This window comes from Agaricus bisporus (assembly GCF_000300575.1).
Source record: "Agaricus bisporus var. bisporus H97 unplaced genomic scaffold AGABI2scaffold_8, whole genome shotgun sequence".
NCBI lineage: Eukaryota > Fungi > Basidiomycota > Agaricomycetes > Agaricales > Agaricaceae > Agaricus > Agaricus bisporus.
In genome coordinates this window covers 1,822,554-1,844,802 of record NW_006267371.1, presented here as the reverse complement: position 1 = coordinate 1,844,802, position 22,249 = coordinate 1,822,554, and the positions used below count along the sequence as shown (strand labels likewise).

The 22,249-nt window shown below is 46.1% G+C and overlaps 8 protein-coding genes across 8 annotated transcripts; 6 read left to right on the top strand and 2 right to left on the bottom strand.

The window, feature by feature from the left end:
- Positions 1-2,557: 2,557 nt before the first annotated feature.
- Positions 2,558-3,206, bottom strand: AGABI2DRAFT_144855 (hypothetical protein; the record flags this gene model as incomplete). Its single annotated transcript, XM_006463517.1, has 2 exons — positions 2,558-2,609; positions 2,635-3,206. The coding sequence occupies 2 exons, from the start codon at positions 3,204-3,206 to the stop codon at positions 2,558-2,560; spliced, it is 624 nt and encodes a 207-aa protein (XP_006463580.1).
- A 2,755-nt stretch (positions 3,207-5,961) lies between these two features.
- AGABI2DRAFT_74208 (hypothetical protein) lies at positions 5,962-6,345 on the top strand (the record flags this gene model as incomplete). Its single annotated transcript, XM_006463516.1, has 1 exon — positions 5,962-6,345. One exon carries the CDS (start codon positions 5,962-5,964, stop codon positions 6,343-6,345), a length of 384 nt encoding a protein of 127 aa, XP_006463579.1.
- A 5,403-nt stretch (positions 6,346-11,748) lies between these two features.
- Positions 11,749-12,132, bottom strand: AGABI2DRAFT_73290 (hypothetical protein; the record flags this gene model as incomplete). The annotated part of the gene is made up of 1 exon (XM_006463515.1): positions 11,749-12,132. One exon carries the CDS (start codon positions 12,130-12,132, stop codon positions 11,749-11,751), a length of 384 nt encoding a protein of 127 aa, XP_006463578.1.
- Positions 12,133-14,453: 2,321 nt separating this feature from the next.
- Positions 14,454-15,524, top strand: AGABI2DRAFT_120389 (hypothetical protein; the record flags this gene model as incomplete). The annotated part of the gene is made up of 1 exon (XM_006463514.1): positions 14,454-15,524. The coding sequence occupies one exon, from the start codon at positions 14,454-14,456 to the stop codon at positions 15,522-15,524; it is 1,071 nt and encodes a 356-aa protein (XP_006463577.1).
- Positions 15,525-15,627: 103 nt separating this feature from the next.
- On the top strand, positions 15,628-17,562 carry AGABI2DRAFT_120388 (hypothetical protein; the record flags this gene model as incomplete). The annotated part of the gene is made up of 1 exon (XM_006463513.1): positions 15,628-17,562. One exon carries the CDS (start codon positions 15,628-15,630, stop codon positions 17,560-17,562), a length of 1,935 nt encoding a protein of 644 aa, XP_006463576.1.
- AGABI2DRAFT_40448 (hypothetical protein) lies at positions 17,558-18,445 on the top strand (the record flags this gene model as incomplete). Its single annotated transcript, XM_006462946.1, has 2 exons — positions 17,558-18,281; positions 18,345-18,445. Coding segments are annotated over 2 exons (825 nt in total), but the record flags the coding sequence as incomplete, so codon positions are not given.
- Positions 18,446-18,954: 509 nt separating this feature from the next.
- Positions 18,955-20,407, top strand: AGABI2DRAFT_179887 (hypothetical protein; the record flags this gene model as incomplete). The annotated part of the gene is made up of 5 exons (XM_006463512.1): positions 18,955-19,097; positions 19,153-19,273; positions 19,337-19,752; positions 19,838-19,910; positions 20,331-20,407. Coding segments are annotated over 3 exons (497 nt in total), but the record flags the coding sequence as incomplete, so codon positions are not given.
- A 779-nt stretch (positions 20,408-21,186) lies between these two features.
- AGABI2DRAFT_42712 (hypothetical protein) lies at positions 21,187-22,141 on the top strand (the record flags this gene model as incomplete). Its single annotated transcript, XM_006462948.1, has 5 exons — positions 21,187-21,229; positions 21,282-21,369; positions 21,425-21,545; positions 21,597-21,947; positions 22,079-22,141. Coding segments are annotated over 5 exons (666 nt in total), but the record flags the coding sequence as incomplete, so codon positions are not given.
- Positions 22,142-22,249: the final 108 nt, after the last annotated feature.

Here is a 22,249-nt window from a genome sequence, read left to right as displayed (position 1 = left end):
GATCGGGGAAGATCCGTGGACGCCGTGACATTCTGGCAAGGTTCTAACAGATGGTGTATGGTCCGATGAACTTCTCCGTAAGTTTCCGGGTAGGTCGTCCCTGGATTTGAAGGTCCCGGGTAGCCAATAGAACTTTATCCCCTACTTTGTATTTCACCGCTTCTCCTCTGCCTCTATCCGCATACCTCCGCATATCGTCTTGTGCCTTTTTTAGGGCCGCTTGAGTTTCCTCGTGTTGAAGTTTCATGCGGTCCGCAAAATCTACTGCCGCTGGATGGTTGCCTTGTCGTCGGAGATCAAAACCAGTTCTCGGGTGTCTTCCCACGTTGACCATAAATGGAGTTTCCTTTGTTGACGATTGTTCTTTATTGTTATAGGAAAACTCCGCCGTTGCTAACCAATCAGGCCAATCAGTTTGTCTATGATCGACAAATGATCGGAGATATTGTTCTAGTTCTTGATTGGTTCACTCGGTTTGGCCATCAGTTTGTGGGTGAAATGCCGTAGATAACCTAGTATCAATCCCCAACATTTTATTCAACTCCTTTGTAAAGTCTGCAGCAAACTGCAGTCCCCTGTCTGAGATCACCGTTTCTGGTAACCCATGCAACTTCCATACATGATCCCTGAACAGTTTGGCTAGTCCTAGTGCTGATGTTGTTTCCGTAGTTGGGATAAAATGAGCCATTTTACTGAATCGATCGCACACCACCAAAATTGAGTCCATTCCCTGTGATTCTGGTAATTTTACTATGAAGTTGACGGATACGTCGGCCCATGGTTTGGTGGGAATAGGGTTCGGCATTAATTTTCCTGCCGGCGGTGTTGGTCGATTCTTGTTTCGTTGGCATTGATCACATCCTTCTACGTACTTCTGGACTTGCTTAGTGACACCTGGCCACCAGTAATTGCGCGTCACCATTTCTACTGTCTTCCATTGTCCTCCATGTCCAGCAATGGGGGTATCGTGATGTAGTCGAATGATTTTAGTCCTCAACGTCTCGTCTTTCGGCACATAGACTTTTCCTTCTTTCAGTATCAATCCTTCTTCCAGCTTCCACTCGTCTCCCCTTAGCGACTTTACTTTTGCTCGCTTCATCTCTTCCACCGCTTTCACTACGTCATCTTCTTTTGCTTCTGATTTTCTGATTTCCTCTAATATTTCCTCTTCCTCTGCATTGATTAACATATGACCCTCTTCCATTGCTCGGATTGCGAAATACTCTGGTTTTAACAAGGTTTGATCCTTGTTATCGTCCTTTGTTCCTTGTTCAAAGTCAGGTCTTCTGCTCAATGCATCTGCCTTCCCCATCGTCTTTCCTGGGCGGAATCTTAATTCGAAATTGAATCTAGATAGGTACAAGGCCCATCTGGCTTGTCGTCGATTTAGTTTTTGGGCTTTTGCAAAGTATTCTAGATTGCGATGGTCTGTCCAAATTTCGAACTTATGTTTTGTTCCTTCCAGGAAGTGTCTCCACTCTTCTAAACACCGCATAATTCCCAGCATCTCCCTGTCATGAATATCGTAATTTCGTTCCGTCTCCGTCATTGATTTGGAGATGTATGCCACTGGCCTCCACTTTCCATCTTCACATTTCATTGACAATTCTCCGCCCGTGGCATAAGCCAATGCATCGGATTCCACCTTTAGCTCTTTATCCAATTCTGGGGCTACTAGGATTGGGTGCGATGTGAATCTTGCTTTTAGCGTTCCAAAGGCTTCCTCTTCTTCATCTCCCCAACTCCATTTCTTGTCCTTTTTGGGTTAATGCATGTAATGGTTTTGCAATACTGGTGAATTTTTCAATGAACCGTCGATAGTAATTTGCTAGTCCCAAGAATTTTTGCACATCTTTAACGCATTTTGGAGTCGGCCACTCTACTACGTCTTTCACTTTCCTTTCCTCCATTTTGATTCCGTTTCTCCCTATTATACATCCCAAAAACCCCATCTCACTTCATTTCCATTCACATTTTTCTGGTTTTGCGAATAAGTCATTGTCCATCAACCTCTGCAACACTTCTTCCACTACCTTATCATGTTCTTCTTCATCGTCTGTTCCTATCAAAATATCGTCAATGAATACAGCCACTTTTCCAGTATTTACTAAGTCCCTAAAAAGTTCGTTCATCATAGTCTGAAAAGTAGCAGGCGAATTTGTAAGTCCAAAAAACATAACAGTGGGTTCAAAGGCACCCATGAAAGTAGTAAAGGCTGCCTTCCACTCGTCTCCTTCTTTTATCCTAATGTTATTATAACCCCAACGTAAATCTATCTTAGAGAATAATCGTTTACTACCCATAGTATCTATAAGTTCAGAAATTAAAGGTAAAGGATAATTGTTCTTAATTGTCCAATCGTTCAAAAATCGATAGTCCTGTACCATTCGCTTCTTTCCATCCTTTTTCGGTACGAAGAATACTGGCGAGGTTTGGGGAGATTTTGATGGTCTGATATATCCCTTTTGGAGTTGATCCTTGACGAATGCTTGAACTTCTTCTCTTTCGTTTGGTGATAAAGGATATATCTTTCCTTTCTTGGGTTTGAAATCTTCCTTCAATTCGATAGCATGATCCCAGGGTTTCCTAGTAGGCATTCTCTCCGATTCCTTTTGTTTGAATACTTTAAGGAACTTGTGGAACCGTCTTGGTACCACTTGCTCTACTGAGTCTATGCTTCGAATTTCTTCTTCTTCCGGCATCTCTTCTGTCATTCCTCTTACCCACATCTCTAGTTGTCCTTCTTCCTCTCTACTCCTATTTTTCCTTTGGGCGCTTATTCGTTTAGGACGTACCTGTCCAGCCCCCGCTTGTCCCGCGGTGGCTGTCTTGCTGTTATCTTCTTCTAGACGTTCTGCCTTTTCCCCATCTAATCGGTCAGCCACGTCACCGGGTGATTGCGCCCACCCCTCAGCTTTCTCTTTGGGTTGTTGTGCCAACCCCTCAGCTCTACCATTAGCACGCCTGTTACGTGCCAATTCCCTAGCGAATGCTGCTTCGACTCCTAATGCGATCCCTTCGATGATGTTCTTGGGAGTGGTGAATCTCCCTACTGCTTTGTTCACCCGTTCGTATCTCTCTTCCTCATCTCTGATTTCTTCCTGCTCCTTTTCATATGCTTCTATTTTGGCCATGGTTGGCCCTTCCTCTTCGTCATCACTTCCTTCGTATGGCATACCAAACTCGTCTAAGGCCATTTCCTCCATTGCTGGGCATTTGTGTTTGCTCAGCAAGTGTTCCGACGTTTGGGTTCCACACTCCTCGCATCTATATTGCAACACCGTTCCCCAATTTGATTTCTTTGGGAAGGAAATTAATTTCCAACCTGCATATTGCTTGTGTGACAAGTCAGGCTTTTCCCTCTTTTCTTCCTCTCGTGCTTCCTTCATCAACTTCCTTGTTGATTTCCTTGGTTCCTCTATTCTTCGTATTTCTTCTTGCTTTTCTTTTGTTTTTCCTTTGTCTTTGTACCCACACCCGTCTGGGCACCTGGTCATCTTTACCTCTCCTTTCTCCCAATCGATTTCAGGGTTATGCATCTGTAGCCACGGCATTCCCAATATGACTTTGTTTTTTCCTAGGCCACATATCTCGAAGTGTACTCTTTCCTTGTGTCCTTTGTAGTATACGTTGGCAGCCACTCGATGTGTTACTGCCCCAGATGCATTGATCGTTCCATCGACATTTTTGACCGGGATTGGTCTTTCTAAAGGTTCCAGCTTGAACCCTTCTTCATCTGCGAATGCCTTGTCCATGAACATCCCCGTTGCTCCACTATCCAACAACGCCTGTACTCCCACTCCGTCATGCGTGTCCAATTTCTCTACCCTGTTAGAACCTTGCCAGAATGTCACGGCGGCACGCTGTTACATCTGTCACATATTTTATTACATAATAATTTCCCTCTGCTGCTACAGTTCGACGGAGGCTAAACTATCGGCATACTGCTAAAATGGCGCAAGCTACAGATCTACCCATTGAACTCATTGATCTTATCTTTTCTTTCTTACCTCCAAATCATGCGGAGCAAGTACAATGGCGAAGACAGGCGGCGGCAATAGGAAGAGAGAGTCGGCCGGTAGGTTGGGACCTATCGGGGCATCAGTGTAGGGAGTGCGGGAGGATGACGTTAGCAATGTGGGACGCGGAGGAGAATAAAGCATGGGTAATACAGAGGTGGTCAGCGTGGGGGGCTCGGTATTGGGAACTGTCCGGGTTCTTCATACTATGTCCGTGTGATGCGATGTTGGGTAACTACTTCGGACATCAATGGTTTGTGTGAATAGATTACCGGTTTAGGAGTTGTTTGTACTTGTGGACACTTTTATGGTTTGTTTGGTGTTGTTGACGTTTTTATGATCAATTTACTTTTGTTTACTTACTTCTTACTCCACTCTTCTTTTCGCATGTCAAATGTATAATTAGTTTACTTTCTCATACGTACTTCTTTTCTCATGTCAACATATAAATAGTTACCTAGGGTAGTTGGTCTGTGCGCCATTGACTAGGTATATAAAGTAGGTAGAAACTTGTAGAAGACTCCGTCGAGTTCTCTTAGGTTCACGCCTAATAAAACTTTTGTCACTTACTCTATAGTTCTTAAGTTCAGGTGTGACCTGTGACATCTCAGTCACAGTCGCCCTAACAGTAGAACTCGACTACTCCGGGGATCGCACAGCACAGTGCCCTCCCCATCTTTTACTCTCTCATCGCCCTCTACTCTCTGCGCGCCATCGCGGCCGCCACACACATAGCCGGTCCCTAGGCTTAAGGGGTGTCTGCACATAAACACAACGTGTGCCGTGGACGTCAGTAGTTTGACACAGACTACTGATAAGACGAGACCTACCATACTGTGTGGTGTTATTTTTTACTCCTGTACTACCCCTTTTGTAACTTCAATTATAAACCTTGTGCTGCGCTTGCATTGTCAAGTGGTACACGCAGAGGAGTGACACTGCCACATTAAGTGCGTGTCTAGATTAGTGTGAAGATCCGTCTTCGTATATAACATTATCTAGGGCAGTAGTCTTTCCTTTCGCCAGTGCGGCATTTCTTGAATAAAAACTCTTTTCCTTTTTTTTTGTATACACGTCCAAGTGAAGCAGGCTATTGGCTTCATTGGATTGGTGGATACGCATCAGGTGACAGGAAAAGACCTCCCTCACCTTCCTCAAAATTTCTCACCGAACACCGCCCGGAACTTTTCGAGTACCTTCTTCCGAATCAGAGGAAGAAGAAGAACGTGCTTCGGATTTCCAATCAGAGGAATCCAAACCAGAGCAACGAGAACCGTCCGTATCCCCCTTACCCCTTTACCAACCACCACCCCCCGAATACGACGAGCCAAATATGTCTACGGCTCAACAAATCATGGAGCAGTTAAATGCTCAACAAAATCTCATCAACCAACTGCAGCAGCAACTCGCCCAGCTGCAGAACAACCCACAACCGGGTCCACCAGGTCCACAAGGCCCAGCAGGGGACGACGGAGAAACTCCCATCGTCCAAGTAGCGCCGCCACAAATTGATGTGGCAAGACCAAAAATATTCACAGGAGACGGGAAGGAGCTGAGTGGTTTCATAACGGCTTGCAAAATCTATTTGAGTTTAAAAATGGTAGGCAGACTACAAGCGGATCAAATCACATGGGTACTATCGTATGTACAAGGAGGAGCGGCAGAATCTTGGAAGGAGAATATTATGGAGATGATTGAAAACGGCGAACAAGAAGCTCCAGCCGTCACGGAAGAGCTTTTTGATAGTCTGCGAAACAATTTCGGAGATGCAGATGAAGAGAGTACGGCAGTAGGGAAGTTGAGGTTGATCGAGCAAGGAAGCAAGAGCGCGGAAGAACATGTACAGGAGTTTAAAAGGATAGCACGAGACAGCGGATACGAGGGACGAGCCCTCATTGAAGAATTCAAAAGAAGTTTGTCGGGAAGAATTAGGAAGGCGTTGATGGAGTCTGAAAACCCACCAACTACTATCAGGAGTTGGTACGACAGGAGCATGAAATTAGATAGGCAGTGGAGACAGGCGAAGGCAGAGGAAGACTACTATCGGCGGGGGCAAGCCAAGCCCCAACTACGAACCCATACCTCCAACAACACTTTCGTGAGGCCTCAGCCTCAACGTCGAGATCCCAACGCGATGGATGTCGACACCGCAGCAGGACCCAGTCGAGGTCCTATCAAGTGTTACAAGTGTGGAAAGTTGGGGCATATGGCCAAGAACTGCTGGAGCAAGGCTCCGGCTCGAGATGTACGAACTTTGGATGTGGATGAGCAGCAGGAATATTGGCAGAGGATGTTCGAGGAAGAGCAGAAGAATTTAAAAGAGTAAAGGAAGCAAAGTCTCCTCGTTTGACTTCCTACAACAAATTTGATGTACTATACAACGAAATCAATGTTTGTGACACGGTACAAGAGGAGAGTTTCCTTGTAAGGACAATACGACCTTTAAGGGAAATTAAGCTGAATGTGGGAGTAGAGAAATTGGACACGCATGACGGAGTGGGAGTACAGGCGCTGTTAGATAGTGGAGCAACGGGGATGTTCATGGACAAGGCGTTCGCGGATGAAGAAGGGTTCAAACTGGAACCTTTAGAAAGACCAATCCCGGTCAAAAATGTCGACGGAACGATCAATGCATCTGGGGCAGTAACACATCGAGTGGCTGCCAACGTATACTACAAAGGACACAAGGAAAGAGTACACTTCGAGATATGTGGCCTAGGAAAAAACAAAGTCATATTGGGAATGCCGTGGCTACAGATGCATAACCCTGAAATTGATTGGGAGAAAGGAGAGGTAAAGATGACCAGGTGCCCAGACGGGTGTGGGTACAAAGACAAAGGAAAAACAAAAGAAAAGCAAGAAGAAATACGAAGGATAGAGGAACCAAGGAAATCAACACGGCAGTTAATGAAGGAAGCACGAGAGGAAGAAAAGGGGAAAAAGCCTGACATGTCACACAAGCAATATGCAGGTTGGAAATCAATTTTCTCCCCAAAGAAATCAAATTGGGGAACGGTGTTGCAGTATAGATGCGAGGAGTGTGGAACCCAAACATCGGAACATTTGCTGAGCAAACACAAATGCCCAGCGATGGAGGAAATAGCCTTAGACGAGTTTGGTATGCCTTATGAAGGAAGCGATGACGAAGAGGAAGGGCCAACCATGGCCAAGATAGAAGCATATGAAGAGGAGCAGGCAGAAATCAGAGATGAGGAAGAGAGATACGAACGGGTGAACAAGGCAGTAGGGAGATTCACCACTCCTAAGAACATCATCGAAGGGATCGCATTGGGAGTCGAAGCAGCATTCGCTAGGGAATTGGCACGTAACAGGCGTGCTAATGGTAGAGCTGAGGGGTTGGTGCAACAACCCAAAGAAAAAGCTGAGGGGTGGGCGCAATCACCCGGTGACGTGGCTGACCGATTAGATGGGGAAAAGGCAGAACGTCTAGAAGAAGATAACAGCAAGACAGCCACCGCGGGACAAGCGGGGGCTGGACAGGTACGTCCTAAACGGATAAGCGCCCAAAAGAAAAATAGGAGTAGGGAAGAAGGAGAACAACTAGAAACGTGGGTGAGAGGAATGACAGAGGAGATGCCGGAAGAAGAGGAAATTCGAAGCATGGATTCAGTAGAACAAGTGGTACCAAGACGGTTCCACAAATTCCTTAAAGTATTCAGACAAAAAGAATCGGAGAGAATGCCTACTAGGAAACCCTGGGATCATGCTATCGAATTGAAGGAAGATTTCAAACCCAAGAAAGGAAAGATATATCCTTTATCACCAAACGAAAGAGAAGAAGTTCAAGCATTCGTGAAAGATCAACTTCGGAAAGGGTATATCAGACCATCGAAATCTCCCCAAACTTCGCCAGTGTTCTTCGTGCCGAAAAAAGATGGGAAGAAGCGGATGGTACAGGACTATAGGTTTTTGAACGATTGGACCATTAAGAACAATTATCCTTTACCTTTAATTTCTGAACTAATAGACACTATGGGTAGCAAACGATTATTTTCTAAGATAGATCTACGTTGGGGTTATAATAACATTAGGATAAAAGAAGGAGACGAGTGGAAGGCAGCCTTTACTACTTTCATGGGTGCCTTTGAACCAACGGTTATGTTTTTTGGATTTACAAATTCGCCTGCTACTTTTCAAACTATGATGAACGAACTCTTTAGGGACTTAGTAAATACTGGAAAAGTAGCTGTGTTTATTGACGATATCTTGATAGGAACAGATGATGAAGAAGAGCATGATAAGGTGGTGGAAGAAGTATTACAGAGATTGATGGACAACGATCTATTCGCAAAACCAGAAAAATGCGAATGGAAACGAAGCGAGATGGGGTTCTTAGGATGTATAATAGGAAGAAACGGAATCAAGATGGAGGAAAGGAAAGTGAAAGATGTAGTGGAATGGCCAACCCCAAAATGCGTTAAAGATGTACAAAGATTCCTGGGACTAGCAAATTACTATCGACGATTCATTGAAAAATTCGCTAGTATTGCGAAACCATTACACGCATTAACCAAAAAGGACAAGAAATGGAGTTGGGGAGATGAAGAAGAAGAAGCCTTTGGTGCGCTAAAAACAAAATTCACATCACATCCAATTCTAGTAGCACCGGAACTGGATAAAGAACTAAAGGTGGAATCGGACGCATCGGCCTATGCCACAGGTGGAGAATTGTCAATGAAGTGCGAAGATGGAAAGTGGAGACCAGTTGCATACATCTCCAAATCAATGACGGAGACGGAACGAAATTATGATATTCATGATAGAGAAATGTTGGGGATTATGCGATGTTTAGAGGAATGGAGACACTTCCTGGAAGGGGCAAAACATAAATTCGAAATTTGGACGGATCATCGCAATCTAGAATACTTCGCAAAAGCCCAACAATTAAACCGACGACAAGCCAGATGGGCTTTATATCTATCTAGATTCAATTTCGAGTTAAAATTCCGCCCAGGAAAGACGATGGGGAAGGCAGACGCATTGAGCAGAAGACCTGATTTCGAACAAGGAACAAAAGATGATAACAAAGATCAGACCTTGTTGAAACCAGAATATTTTGCAATTCGAGCAATGGAAGAAGGTCATATGCTAATCAATGCGGAAGAAGAAGAGATATTAGATGAAATCCGAAAATCAGAAGCAAGGGAAGATGACGTGGTAAAAGCGGTGGAGGAGATGAAGCGGGCAAAAGTGAAGACGCTAAGGGGAGACGAGTGGAAGCTGGAAGAAGGATTGGTACTGAAAGAAGGAAAAGTCTACGTGCCGAAAGACGAGACGTTGAGGACTAAAATCATTCGACTACATCACGATACTCCCATTGCCGGACATGGAGGACAATGGAAGACGGTAGAAATGGTGACGTGCAATTACTGGTGGCCAGGCGTCACTAAACAAGTCCAGAAATACGTGGAAGGATGCGACCAGTGCCAACGGAATAAGAATCGACCAACACCACCGGCAGGAAAACTAATGCCAAACCCTATCCCTACGAAACCATGGGCCGACGTATCCGTTGACTTCATAGTAAAATTACCAGAATCTCAGGGAATGGACTCAATTTTGGTGGTGTGCGATCGCTTCAGTAAAATGGCTCATTTTATCCCAACTACGGAAACAACATCGGCGCTAGGACTAGCCAAACTATTCAGGGATCATGTATGGAAGTTGCATGGATTACCAGAAACGGTGATCTCAGACAGGGGACCGCAGTTTGCTGCAGACTTTACAAAAGAGTTGAATAAAATGTTGGGAATTGATACTAGATTATCTACGGCGTTTCACCCACAAACTGATGGCCAAACCGAACGAACCAATCAAGAATTGGAACAATATCTCCGATCATTTGTCGATCATAGACAAACTGATTGGCCTGATTGGTTAGCAACGGCGGAGTTTTCCTACAACAATAAAGAACAATCATCAACAAAGGAAACTCCATTTATGGTCAACGTGGGAAGACACCCAAGAACTGGTTTCGACCTTCGATGACAAGGCAACCACCCAGCGGCAGTTGATTTTGCGGACCGCATGAAACTTCAACACGAGGAAACTCAAGCGGCCCTGAAGAAGGCACAAGACGACATGCGAAGGTATGCGGATAGAGGCAGGGGAGAAGCGGTGAAGTACAAAGTAGGAGATAAAGTTCTATTGGCTACCCGGGACCTTCAAATCCAGGGACGACCTACCCGGAAACTTACGGAGAAGTTCATCGGACCTTACACCATCAAGAAGATCATTTCCCCCAACGCAGTGGAAATAGATCTCCCCCGATCTATTCGGATCCATCCGGTAGTTAACGTCAGCCGAATAGTACTTTACCGAGAACAAGTGGAAGGACAAGGAAGTAAACCGGCACCGGCCGTAGAAATAGAAGGAGAACAAGAGTGGGAAGTAGAGAAAATCCTTAACGCCAAATGGCTCCGCGGAAAGAAACGATACTTAGTTCGATGGAAAGGATATACGGCAGAAGCAGACTCGTGGGAACCCGAGGAGAACTTGGCCAACGCCAAAGAATTGATTACTGAATTCCACCAACTCTATGGGGAACTCAATAGGATACATCACGTCTTACGTGACACCGGGTTCCAAGAAAGGGAACTACCTAATCGATTCACAGCCAAGACCTTATTCGGATGGGATGACAAACAGTTTGATGCCGAATATCTTAGAAGTTGGAACGTAATTGGCGAACGTGGAGGTCTTGAAGGATCGTTTCCGGAGGAGCCGACTTTAAGGAGGGGGTACTGTTAGAACCTTGCCAGAATGTCACGGCGGCACGCTGTTACATCTGTCACATATTTTATTACATAATAATTTCCCTCTGCTGCTACAGTTCGACGGAGGCTAAACTATCGGCATACTGCTAAAATGGCGCAAGCTACAGATCTACCCATTGAATTCATTGATCTTATCTTTTCTTTCTTACCTCCAAATCATGCGGAGCAAGTACAATGGCGAAGACAGGCGGCGGCAATAGGAAGAGAGAGTCGGCCGGTAGGTTGGGACCTATCGGGGCATCAGTGTAGGGAGTGCGGGAGGATGACGTTAGCAATGTGGGACGCGGAGGAGAATAAAGCATGGGTAATACAGAGGTGGTCAGCGTGGGGGGCTCGGTATTGGGAACTGTCCGGGTTCTTCATACTATGTCCGTGTGATGCGATGTTGGGTAACTACTTCGGACATCAATGGTTTGTGTGAATAGATTACCGGTTTAGGAGTTGTTTGTACTTGTGGACACTTTTATGGTTTGTTTGGTGTTGTTGACGTTTTTATGATCAATTTACTTTTGTTTACTTACTTCTTACTCCACTCTTCTTTTCGCATGTCAAATGTATAATTAGTTTACTTTCTCATACGTACTTCTTTTCTCATGTCAACATATAAATAGTTACCTAGGGTAGTTGGTCTGTGCGCCATTGACTAGGTATATAAAGTAGGTAGAAACTTGTAGAAGACTCCGTCGAGTTCTCTTAGGTTCACGCCTAATAAAACTTTTGTCACTTACTCTATAGTTCTTAAGTTCAGGTGTGACCTGTGACATCTCAGTCACAGTCGCCCTAACATACCCCCACATTCAGCTTAATTTCCCTTAAAGGTCGTATTGTCCTTACAAGGAAACTCTCCTCTTGTACCGTGTCACAAACATTGATTTTGTTATATAGTACATCAAATTTGTTGTAGGAAGTCAAACGAGGAGACTTTGCTTCCTTTACTCTTTTAAATTCTTCTGCTCTTCCTCGAACATCCTCTGCCAATATTCCTGCTGCTCATCCACATCCAAAGTTCGTACATCTCGAGCCGGAGCCTTGCTCCAGCAGTTCTTGGCCATATGCCCCAACTTTCCACACTTGTAACACTTGATAGGACCTCGACTGGGTCCTGCTGCTGTGTCGACATCCATCGCGTTGGGATCTCGACGTTGAGGCTGGGGCCTCACGAAAGTGTTGTTGGAAGTGTGGGTTCGTAGTTGGGGCTTAGCTTGCCCCCGCCGATAATAATCTTCCTCTGCCTTTGCCTGCCTCCACTGCCTATCCAACTTCATGCTCCTCTCGTACCAACTCCTGATGGTGGTTGGTGGGTTCTCTGATTCCATCAACGCCTTCCTAATTCTTCCTGATAAACTTCTTTTGAATTCTTCGATGAGGGCTCGTCCCTCGTATCCGCTGTCTCGTGCAATCCTTTTGAATTCCTGTACATGCTCCTCTGCACTCTTGCTTCCTTGCTCAATCAACCTCAACTTCCCTACTGCCATACTCTCCTCATCTGCATCCCCGAAATTGTTCCGCAAACTGTCAAAAAGCTCCTCCGTGTGGGCTGGAGCTTCTTCTTCACCACCTTCGATCATCTCCATAATGTTTTTCTTCCACGATTCTGCTGCTCCTCCTTGTACATATGACAATATCCATGTAATTTGATCCCCTTGTAGTCTGCCTACCATTTTCAAACTCAAATAAATCTTGCATGCTGTTATAAAGCCACTCAGCTCCTTCCCATCTCCTGAGAATATTTTTGGTCTTGCCACATCAATTTGTGGCGGCACTACTTGGACGATGGGAGTTTCTCCGTCGTCCCCTGCCGGACCTGGTGGGCCTGGTGGACCCGGTTGCGGGTTGTTCTGCAGCTGGGCGAGTTGCTGCTGCAGTTGGGCGATGAGGGTGTGCTGAGCATTCAGCTGATCGATTATTTGTTGGGGGTTGGCCATGTCTGGCTCGTGGTATTCGGGGGGAGGTGGTTGATATAGGGGTAGGGGGGATACGGACGGTTGTCGTTGTTCTGGTTCGGATTCCTCGGATTGGGTTTCCGAGGCAGATTCTTCTTCTTCCTCAGATTCAGAGGAAGGTACTCGGAATGTTCCGGGCGGTAATCGGTGAGAAATTTTGAAGAAGGTGAGGGAGGTCTTTTCCTGTCACCTGATACGTATCCACCAGTTCAATGAAGCCAATAGCCTGCTTCACTTGAACGTGTATACAAAAGAAAAAAGTTTTATTTAAGAAATGCCGCACTGGCGAAGGGAACGACTACTGCCCTAGATAAAGCTATATACGAAGACGGATCTTCACGCTAATCTAGACACGCACTTAATGTGGCAATGTCACTCCTCTGCGTGTACCACTTGACAATGCAAGCGCAGCACAAGGTTTATACGGGAAGTTACAAATGAGGTAATACAGGGGTAAAAATAACACCACACAGTATGGTAGGTCTCATCTTATCAATGGTCTGTGTTAAACCACTGATGTCCACGGCGCACGTTGTGTTTATGCGCAGACACCCCTTAAGCCTAGGGACCGGCTATGTGTGTGGCGGCCGCGATGGCGTGCAGAGAGTAGAGGGCGAGTAGAGAGTAAAAGATGGGGAGGGCACTGTGCTGTGCGATCCCTGGAGTAGTCGAGTTCTACTGTTAGGGCGACTGTGACTGTGATGTCACAGGTCACACCTAAACTTAAGAACTAAGAGTAAAGTGACAAAAGTTGTATTAGGCGTGAACCTAAGAGAACTCGACAGAGTCTTCTACAAGTTTCTACCTACTTTATATACCTAGACTACGGCGCACAGACCAACTACCCTAGGTAACTATTTATATACTGACATGAGAAAAGAAGCACGTATGAGAAAGTAAACTAATTATACATTTGACATGCGAAAGGAAGAGTGGAGTAAGAAGTAAGTAAACACAAGTACATTGATCATAAAAACGTCAACAACACCAAACAAACCATAAAAGTGTCCACAAGTACAAACAACTCTCAAACCAGTAATTCATTCACACAAACCAATACCCGAAGTAATTCCCAATCATTGCATCACATGGGCATAGTACGAAGAATCCGGCTATTGCCCAGTGTCGCGGTCCCCAGTATCCCCATCTCTGTATTACCCACGCCTTCTGTTCCTCATAGTCCCACATTGCTAAGGTTACTCTCCCACACCGCCTGCACCGATGATCCGATAGGTTCCAACCTACCGGCCTGTCCTCTCTTCCTATAGCCGCCGCCGCCCTTCTCCACTGTACTTGCTCCGCATGGTTCGGAGGTAGGAAAGAAACGATAAGATCAATTAGTTCAATGGGTAAGTCTGTAGCTTGCGCCATTTTAGCAGTATGCCGATAGTTTAGCCTCCGTCGAACTGTAGCAGCAGAGGGAAATTATTATGTAATAAAATATGTGACAGATGTGACAGCGTGACGCCGTGACATTCTGGCAAGGTTCTAACAAGCCCGACGTCGTGAAAGGTTTGACGCGACGATTTTGGGGGCAGCAGCACATGACAGCTTACTCAAGACGGTTGTATCCCGTGCTTGAGGTCTTATATTAGTTTCATTCTTCTTGCTTTTCTCTTTCGTGGCACGAAAGCCTCGTCTTTTCGCTACGCTTGAATTTATCAATTCCATCAAAGTCTTTATTTACACTCTACATGACTGGCCATGAAATGCGATCGTTCGCAGAAAGAAGGGACGAAAACCCCGAAGGAAACCAAGCAACCCAAGGGGAAAGAAGTGAGGAGAGACTTGGCGAGTCGTCTCATGTCGCCGAGTCGAGTACCTTTGCTTCAACGTCTCGACATTCTGCCGGAGGAAGCCAATATGACGGAGCCCGAGAGAAGCTTGAGTCCTTGTGCCGAGAATATCTCGCAGGAAATATCTCGCGTGGCGAAGCCGTCCTTGTTGGAACGCTTGACATACAAGAACGAAGCCTCAGCGATGGAGAAAAGCAACAACTTCAAAAGTACCTCATTGAAATCACGGACAAAGGAAAAGGTGCCGAAGAGAGGCAAAATACACCAGAGGGAGAAGGAGGAGAGCTCCTTGGGCAGATCTTGGGAGAAAGAGATCGGGAAGGAGGATTTATCAGAGATGTTGAAATCGATGAGGGAGACGGAATCAGAGTTGGTAAGAAAGGTGGAGATACTGGAGGGTCGGGTGAACGAGCAGGAAAACGAGTCAGAGAAGAGGACTTGCCATGGTTCCCTAGCACCCAACAAGCTAAAGCCCGTCTCACTGACAGCATGGTCGAATCGCGGGCGCTCCTACGAAAATACCGTGATGACATCGACACCGTCACCGAGTCAGCTCAAGGAGCACCAGATGAACCAGTGGGATTCCCAGCAAGCGAGTGGAAGAATATACTCAGCGGAAGAGCCGTCAACCTTGACACCGTCCTCTCAGGTATCCATTCTTTTAAACCTTTGCCAGAGAGCGTTGGAAGGGTGGGACCATTCGAGATCCGCACAGAGGGGGCCGAAGCAACTAAACGAATCCAAACGGCCGCGCAGTGGATCTCCGCCTGGGACGAGACCGCTCAAGCGACCGAAGTTGCTTTCCCTCACCGAAGTACCGAGCTTCGAGACTATGGAAGGGCCATCCGGAAGTTATTCGATGCAGTCGCAATCGGATTTCACCACAGAATCTTCCTTTATGACAAGGCTATCAGAGGAAGCGTCAGAGGAGGAGAGACTTTGTCACTCACCGATGACTTCGCCTTCTGACATCTCTACACTGCATACATCCTGCCCATCGGAGCTGAGGTCCAATCGGGGGGAGGAAAAGGACAACGTCGGGAAAAGAAAGAACAGTTGTGTCGAGGCTTTAATGGGACGGGGTGCACCTACCGCAACTGCCGATTCAAACATGGTTGTGGACTCTGTGGAGACACCGGACATGGACGAGTGGAGTGTCCTAAAGGAAAGTCGAGGGATGATAACAAGGCCTAGGTTCCTGCGTTTCAATTGCGGGAACATTGAAGGAAGAGCTTTACCTCGAGTTGTTACGTGGACCTTGACAGCCGAACCACTTCCCAAAACGCCTCAACTGTTACCTTCGCATCCCATCTCTATTTTACTTAAACGACGTCCTAATCTGTTCCCGATAGTAACTCCAATCAATGTGAAAGCTTTCCGTTCGTATCTTGAAAAACATCCAAATCGTGCTTTTTGCGAATCGGTCTGTGATGGTTTGGAAAATGGTTTCTGGCCTTGGGCTAAAGTAGATGTTGAGGGGTATCCGTTAACACATGACGAGTTGAGAGAGCCGGAGAGAGATATAGAAAAGCGGCAGTTCATTCGAGATCAGAGAGATCTTGAGATTAGCAAAGGGCGTTTTTCCAGGAGTTTTGGAAGGGAGCTGTTACCTGGAATGTATAGCATGCTGACCTTTGCCGTTCCGAAAGAAGGATCAAAGAAGTTTCGGCTGGTAACTGACCAGAGTGCGGGTAGGTTCCCGGTCAATGGAATGCAGACACCTCACGAGCATGCGTTCCCAATGGACAACATGGTTCAACTGGGGGAGAGACTGCTCCGAGCCCATAGTCAGTTACGACCTGGAGAACATCTAGTATTATTCAAAAGTGATGTTTCGGAGGCTTACCGGTTAATCCCAATGTCCCCTGTCTGGCAAACGAAACAAATCAATACTGTCGACGGCGAGAGGTATGTCGACCACAATAACGTTTTCGGTGGTAGGCGATCCGGAGACACCTTCATCACATTCATGTCACTAGTTCTCTGGGCCGCTGAAACAGTCTGGCACATACCAGGACTGTGCAACTACATTGACGATGTCTTTACGGTCGTAAACAGTCGACAATGGCGAAGATACGAACCTTACAATACAGTCTATCCAGAATTCCAAACCCGTCTTCTTGAATCCTGGGACGCCATTGGAATACCACACAAGAGGGAGAAACAACTCTTTGGAACCTCTCTAACCATCATTGGGATCCATGTCGATGCGGAGAACTTGACTCTCTCGTTGGCTCCGGAACGTCGGGCAGATCTACTCTCAGAATTAGATCGGTTCATAGTTCGCAAAAAGAAGGGAGAACAGCAGAAACGATTTACGTTGAGAGCTTTCCTCCAGCTAGCAGGTTGGTTGTCGTGGGCTTTTAACGTTTATCCATATCTTCGACCATGTCTTTGCAACATCTATTTCAAGATAGGCCCTTTGAAGCGCAAGGACGCCCTGGTTTACACGAACCGGGCCATTTCGCGAGAGTTGGAGTGGGCAGAGAAACATATCCAGAATGAGAGTTACGGGACAATGTTTTTGGAGGAACTGCAGTGGACGCTGGACTCGGCTGACTTCACCATCTTCTGTGATGCGTCCGCAACAGGACTCGGTTTCTGGTATCCGAGGTTAAATGAGGGGTTCACTGCGCACTCTCCCCCTAACATCCCTACGAACATCTATTTCGGAGAGGGCCTCTGTGTAGCGGCTGCTCTGAATGATGTTTGTCAGCGTAGGTCTAACTGTCGAGTGGTTGTTTACACTGACAATGAGGCCTCTTTTCGTATCTTCTCCTCCTTTCACGCCGACCCAGAGTATAATCCCATCCTTCTTTTTTCGGCTGAGTTGATGATGAAGTACAAGTTAAAGGTTAGAGTCGTTTGGACGTCGGGAAAGAAGAACCGGGTAGCAGACGCATTGTCACATCACAACCATGACCGAGCGGTCTCATTTGCGCCAGGACTGGTGATTCACGACTTCACTCCCACCTACGATGCCTGGGCAACGAGCGCTCATGCGTGAACCTTTCTCTATTGACAAGTTGGGATATTTATGGGTTAGAGCTCTCAAAAATGCTTGGGACTTGTCGACGCGGCGAGTCTACACTTCACATCTAAAATCTTATATGCATTTCATTTCTTCTCATAAACTCGGGCCTGAGCCAAATGAAACTACTCTATCTCTTTTCATAGTGTACATGTCAGAATTTATCAAACCGTCTTCCGTCGAGTCTTATCTCACTGGCATTGTGCACTATCTTGCACCCGTCTATCCCCACATACACGATTGGCGATTGGCTCCAGTAGTCCAACAAACACTTCGGGGATGTAAGAAGTTGCATAACATTCCCATCAAACGAAAACGAGCGCTGACGCTGCGCGAGTTGAACCGAATGTCCACCCTCTTTTATCACTCGAAGCAGCATGACGACACCCTTTTCATTGCCATTCTCCTGGTGGGGTTCTACGCCTTGCTTCGTTTGGGAGAACTAGTCTATCCAGATGACCCAACCTTAGACTGTCCTCGCAAGATGAGCCAACGAGACACTCTGTCAATCACGCCTGCTTCCGTTCGCTTCCAGTTGCCCTATCATAAGGCTGACACGTTTTACGAAGGAAATACGGTTCTTGTGCGACCGAACTCGGGTCCTTCTGATCCAATCCGAGCAATGGCTCGTTATATTATCTCCCGCGATCGTCTTTTTCCCAATCAATCCGATCTGTGGGTCAGAGGAGACGGGAGTCGTCCTCGTCGCCATTGGTTCTTGCGCCGACTTCATGTGTTTTGTGATGGAAATGTTGCAGGACATTCCCTGCGCTCAGGTGGCGCAACTTTGTTGGCAGAGAATGGCGTCTCGTTAGACGTCATACAAGCGCTTGGGAGGTGGTCCTCTGAGGCCTTTCGATCGTATATTCACCTCCATCCAGCCCTACTCCACCCACCATTCGCTACTTCGCACCAGTCTTGACGCCCTCGCGACACTGCTTCCATCAAGGTCTTCCATCAATCTCTTCCTGTAATAGGATTAGCCTGAATCAGTGTCGTCGTTACGCATAGTCGGTGTCGTTCGTTACGCATAATATATTGGGGCTAAGCTGGGGACATACGAGGGAGAGCGTTTCGGCGCTACCCTCGAGATGGACCGGCTATTGATTTTTTCCTATCAAGTCACGTTAAGCATCATTGGAGTACAGTATGATTCCGCAGTATGTAATAACTTTCATTCGCGGCTTCAACATCATATGAGACTTAGTAATTCAGGTTAATCGGCAGAACGGGACGTCATGATTCACGCAAAATGGCACCAGAAGCTCACATAGCTGAAGGGCCGCTGGCATTTAGAATGTTGTGTATGTTAGGTCGGAGAGATTCAGCATATATAAGAACCCGGCGCAACGAATCATTTCCTTGTGAACATGCTCTCCTCCAAAATATTCTCCCTTCTTATATTCACTGCAGCTGCCGTTGCTGAGGGATTCCCAAAGGGCCAGTTCCATATCGCTCATGTCCAGTATGGACTGGTCTTGACCGCCGACACCGAACTTGGGCGCTTAAGTGTAAATGCTGAATCTGTTTCAACCTCAGCTTGTTCGATCATTGACCCATGTTTAGCCTCATCCATTGATTTTCCTTGCAGTACGCGACCCAGACAACGACGCCCAAATCTGGACATACACTGAGGACCGCAGATTCTTGACAAACGAAGCCTCCCAATTTGTTCTTGAAGTACCCAGTGAGTTTGAGGTGGCGTAACAAAGCGTCCGATTAGGTGAATTCAATGTTCTTCTTCGCATAGGAACGGATGGTGGAGTCAACTATGGAACGAAATTGCAGGAAGCGTTGCCTAGGGATGAAGCCAATGACGACTTGACTCAGTTGTGGGGCTATAATGCCAAGACGCAACATTTGTTCACACTGGCCGATACTACTGCATGTATTACTGCGAATGAGTCTTTGGCGTTTGCTGTCGTTGACAGTTGTGACTCCCGTGTTAACGATTCTCAACGGTGGAGATTCATCAATGTCTGAGACCCAATCTTATCTTCTGCTTAGACACAATGCCTGCCGCGGTGTGGAATCACTAATTAATAAATTCTGGTTTTTCGGTCTTGGTTTTACAAAGTATGCCATAAATGATTACACAGTTATTCGTGCGTCCTGCAAACCCATCACCCGTGCCGGTGTCTATATGAATTTTCCGGAATTAGACTGTACCTACTTAAGGTTTCAGTCGTAAGCGCGTACGGGCTTACTCTGCTACATCTTCCGCCATGCCTTGGCATCTTCGCAAGTACTTACTGACAAAATGACTCCAACATTGATGCCGACCGCGAGAGTTCTCACGATGAACAGTTCTATATATATATATAGGTAGTCTATGGCTCATTGTCCATGAACCCAACTTATCTTCATCAGAGAGTAACGGAGAACCAAATTAAACAAGGTTCAGAAATAAACTGTGTTTCTAGACGCTGCGGGGAGTCGTCCAATATATTATCATTTTATGATTTCCCTTTGCAGAGGCGCTGTCGCTTACATCAGTGGAGGAGCGGTGATTGCCGGACGACGTATTGTGTCAGCCCCTCGCTGCGAAAGCGCAATCCTTATTAGATTGCGTGTTTCAAAATGTTTGGCTCGCCGCGAGATGGGCTGGGTAGGGGTTTGGAGATAGTCCAGTTGTATATGATCTAAGATTACAGGCCCATGAAATATCCCTATAAATATTAGGTACAGATCCAGACAAAAATCGGTGACTCGGACCCTTAGGATAGGTACGAATCGGACAAAAGAGTACCTTTTTGGCGAAGAGGCCGGGTAGAGAAGGGCGGACAAACACCCCAGTGGGAATTTTGGCGGAGGCTACCCGATAGATACAGGTTTAGACTGGGTTCGAACAAGCACCTGACTCACTGTGGGTTACGTAGGGTCCATGCAGCTTCCACGCAGCTGTTGGCTCAGTTGATTGAATAATCCCCTCACCTGTATTTGAGAGTATTAAACATTGCTCTTGAAAGTTTGTAGCTAGGTAGAATACTCTAACGTGAGCATGCTGGAATGTTTTGGGGGCTATTTAGGATTTTCTTTGGCATCTTTAAGGTCGGATCAAAAGCACAAACAATTTTGGACACTTGAACAAAGATGCCGATCCTCGCATGGACAGAAACCTCGAAAAATTAAATTCCGTACCTAGTGTATTTATAGGTATATTCCGGGGGGCCTACGATTACATAATCGGCGCACTCAATATATGACAATCACCCTTTTCCGTTGTATAGAGATGGAGGTCGGTGCTGAAGGCAGAACATCCAAAGTTTCAGTAGGCTCAGGCCAGAGTAAACCGACATATGTCAATGGCACGCACTTTTAGTTTCTCTCTTGTTCAGCCGGACCATATGTGCCAAATTGGCGTAGACGCGTAAACTCTGCGTAAAGTTAAAACTAGACTTCTATAATAGTCCCCTTTGTTGGCACCCCGCACCGTATGCCTCGGGTCATTTCTCTTAAATTGTGCTCATGGCTTCCACCCTTATCTCTTTCATTTTGCTTCAATCGTGGCCCCTCCTTGACAACATTCAGGACTCGTTTCAACTATCTCATACACGAAATTCATGTGCATCGTTATTTGCGCAAAAATTTACAACAATTATGAAACCGAACCCAATTGCGGAAAACGTGCTTGGAACAATGGGTGAGTCGTCCTCTCGATAATCTATCCACCTATGCTGATTAAACGTTTCGAGGTACAATATGTTGGACAGGCCAAATCATACCACAAATCTGGAAGACCTACAAAGACAAGAAAAGTGATGGTCTTTCTCCTTGGCTAATGTTCGTTTCTTGCGCTTGCTTGAATCCTTTCATGCTGAGAACTAAATTCTGACAGGTTGATTTGGGGAATATCATCTGCATTTTCAGGCGCTTATGCAATTTTGATACTCTTGAACTTGCCCCTCCAATTACGGCCTCAACTTGACGGTTTTTTCGGGCTCATAAGTTGGGGTCAGGTACGACGACGTAGGTCAAATGAGACGCGCCTGAGCTAATCTTCTACGCAGTGCCTATACTATAATCCTCACCGTCAGAATAAAAGATATATGAGCTTTCTCCTTGTTGCGGGCACCATGATTTCGATTGGCGGATTCGAAGTATTTCTTGTATTCATATCCAGACCGGCTTATGAACGTGGTGTTACTGCTCCGGTCGAACTTTACGGTGTACTCTCAACTGTCCTTATTGCGGCGGGTCTGCTTCCTCAATATTGGGAAATCTATAAACGCAAAGAAGTCGTAGGCATTTCCTACCTGTTCATCTTCGTGGACATACTTGGAGGATTATTGAACGATCTATCATTATTATTCGCCAAGGAGTTTGACGGACTCGCGGCTGCAAGTTATACTATTGTCATTGTGGGTGTTTCAATTTACCCATCTCGCCGTTGGTGTCTCTATAATCCTATGCTGGATAGTCAATGCTTCAGTCTTATCATTCGGTGGGGGGGGCTGGATCGATCCACAATAAACTCATCATACTTGCACAGATCATGGATTCTGCTATTTTTATTGCTGCCCTCATTCTGAACCCGCGTGCGCGCAGACGTCGTGGAGAGACAACAATCAGGACTGCTATCGAGGCGATTGAACCTGATAGTACAGGTATCGCCGAACCTACAGCATTCACTAGCCCAACCAGTACTCTTGATATTGAGAAG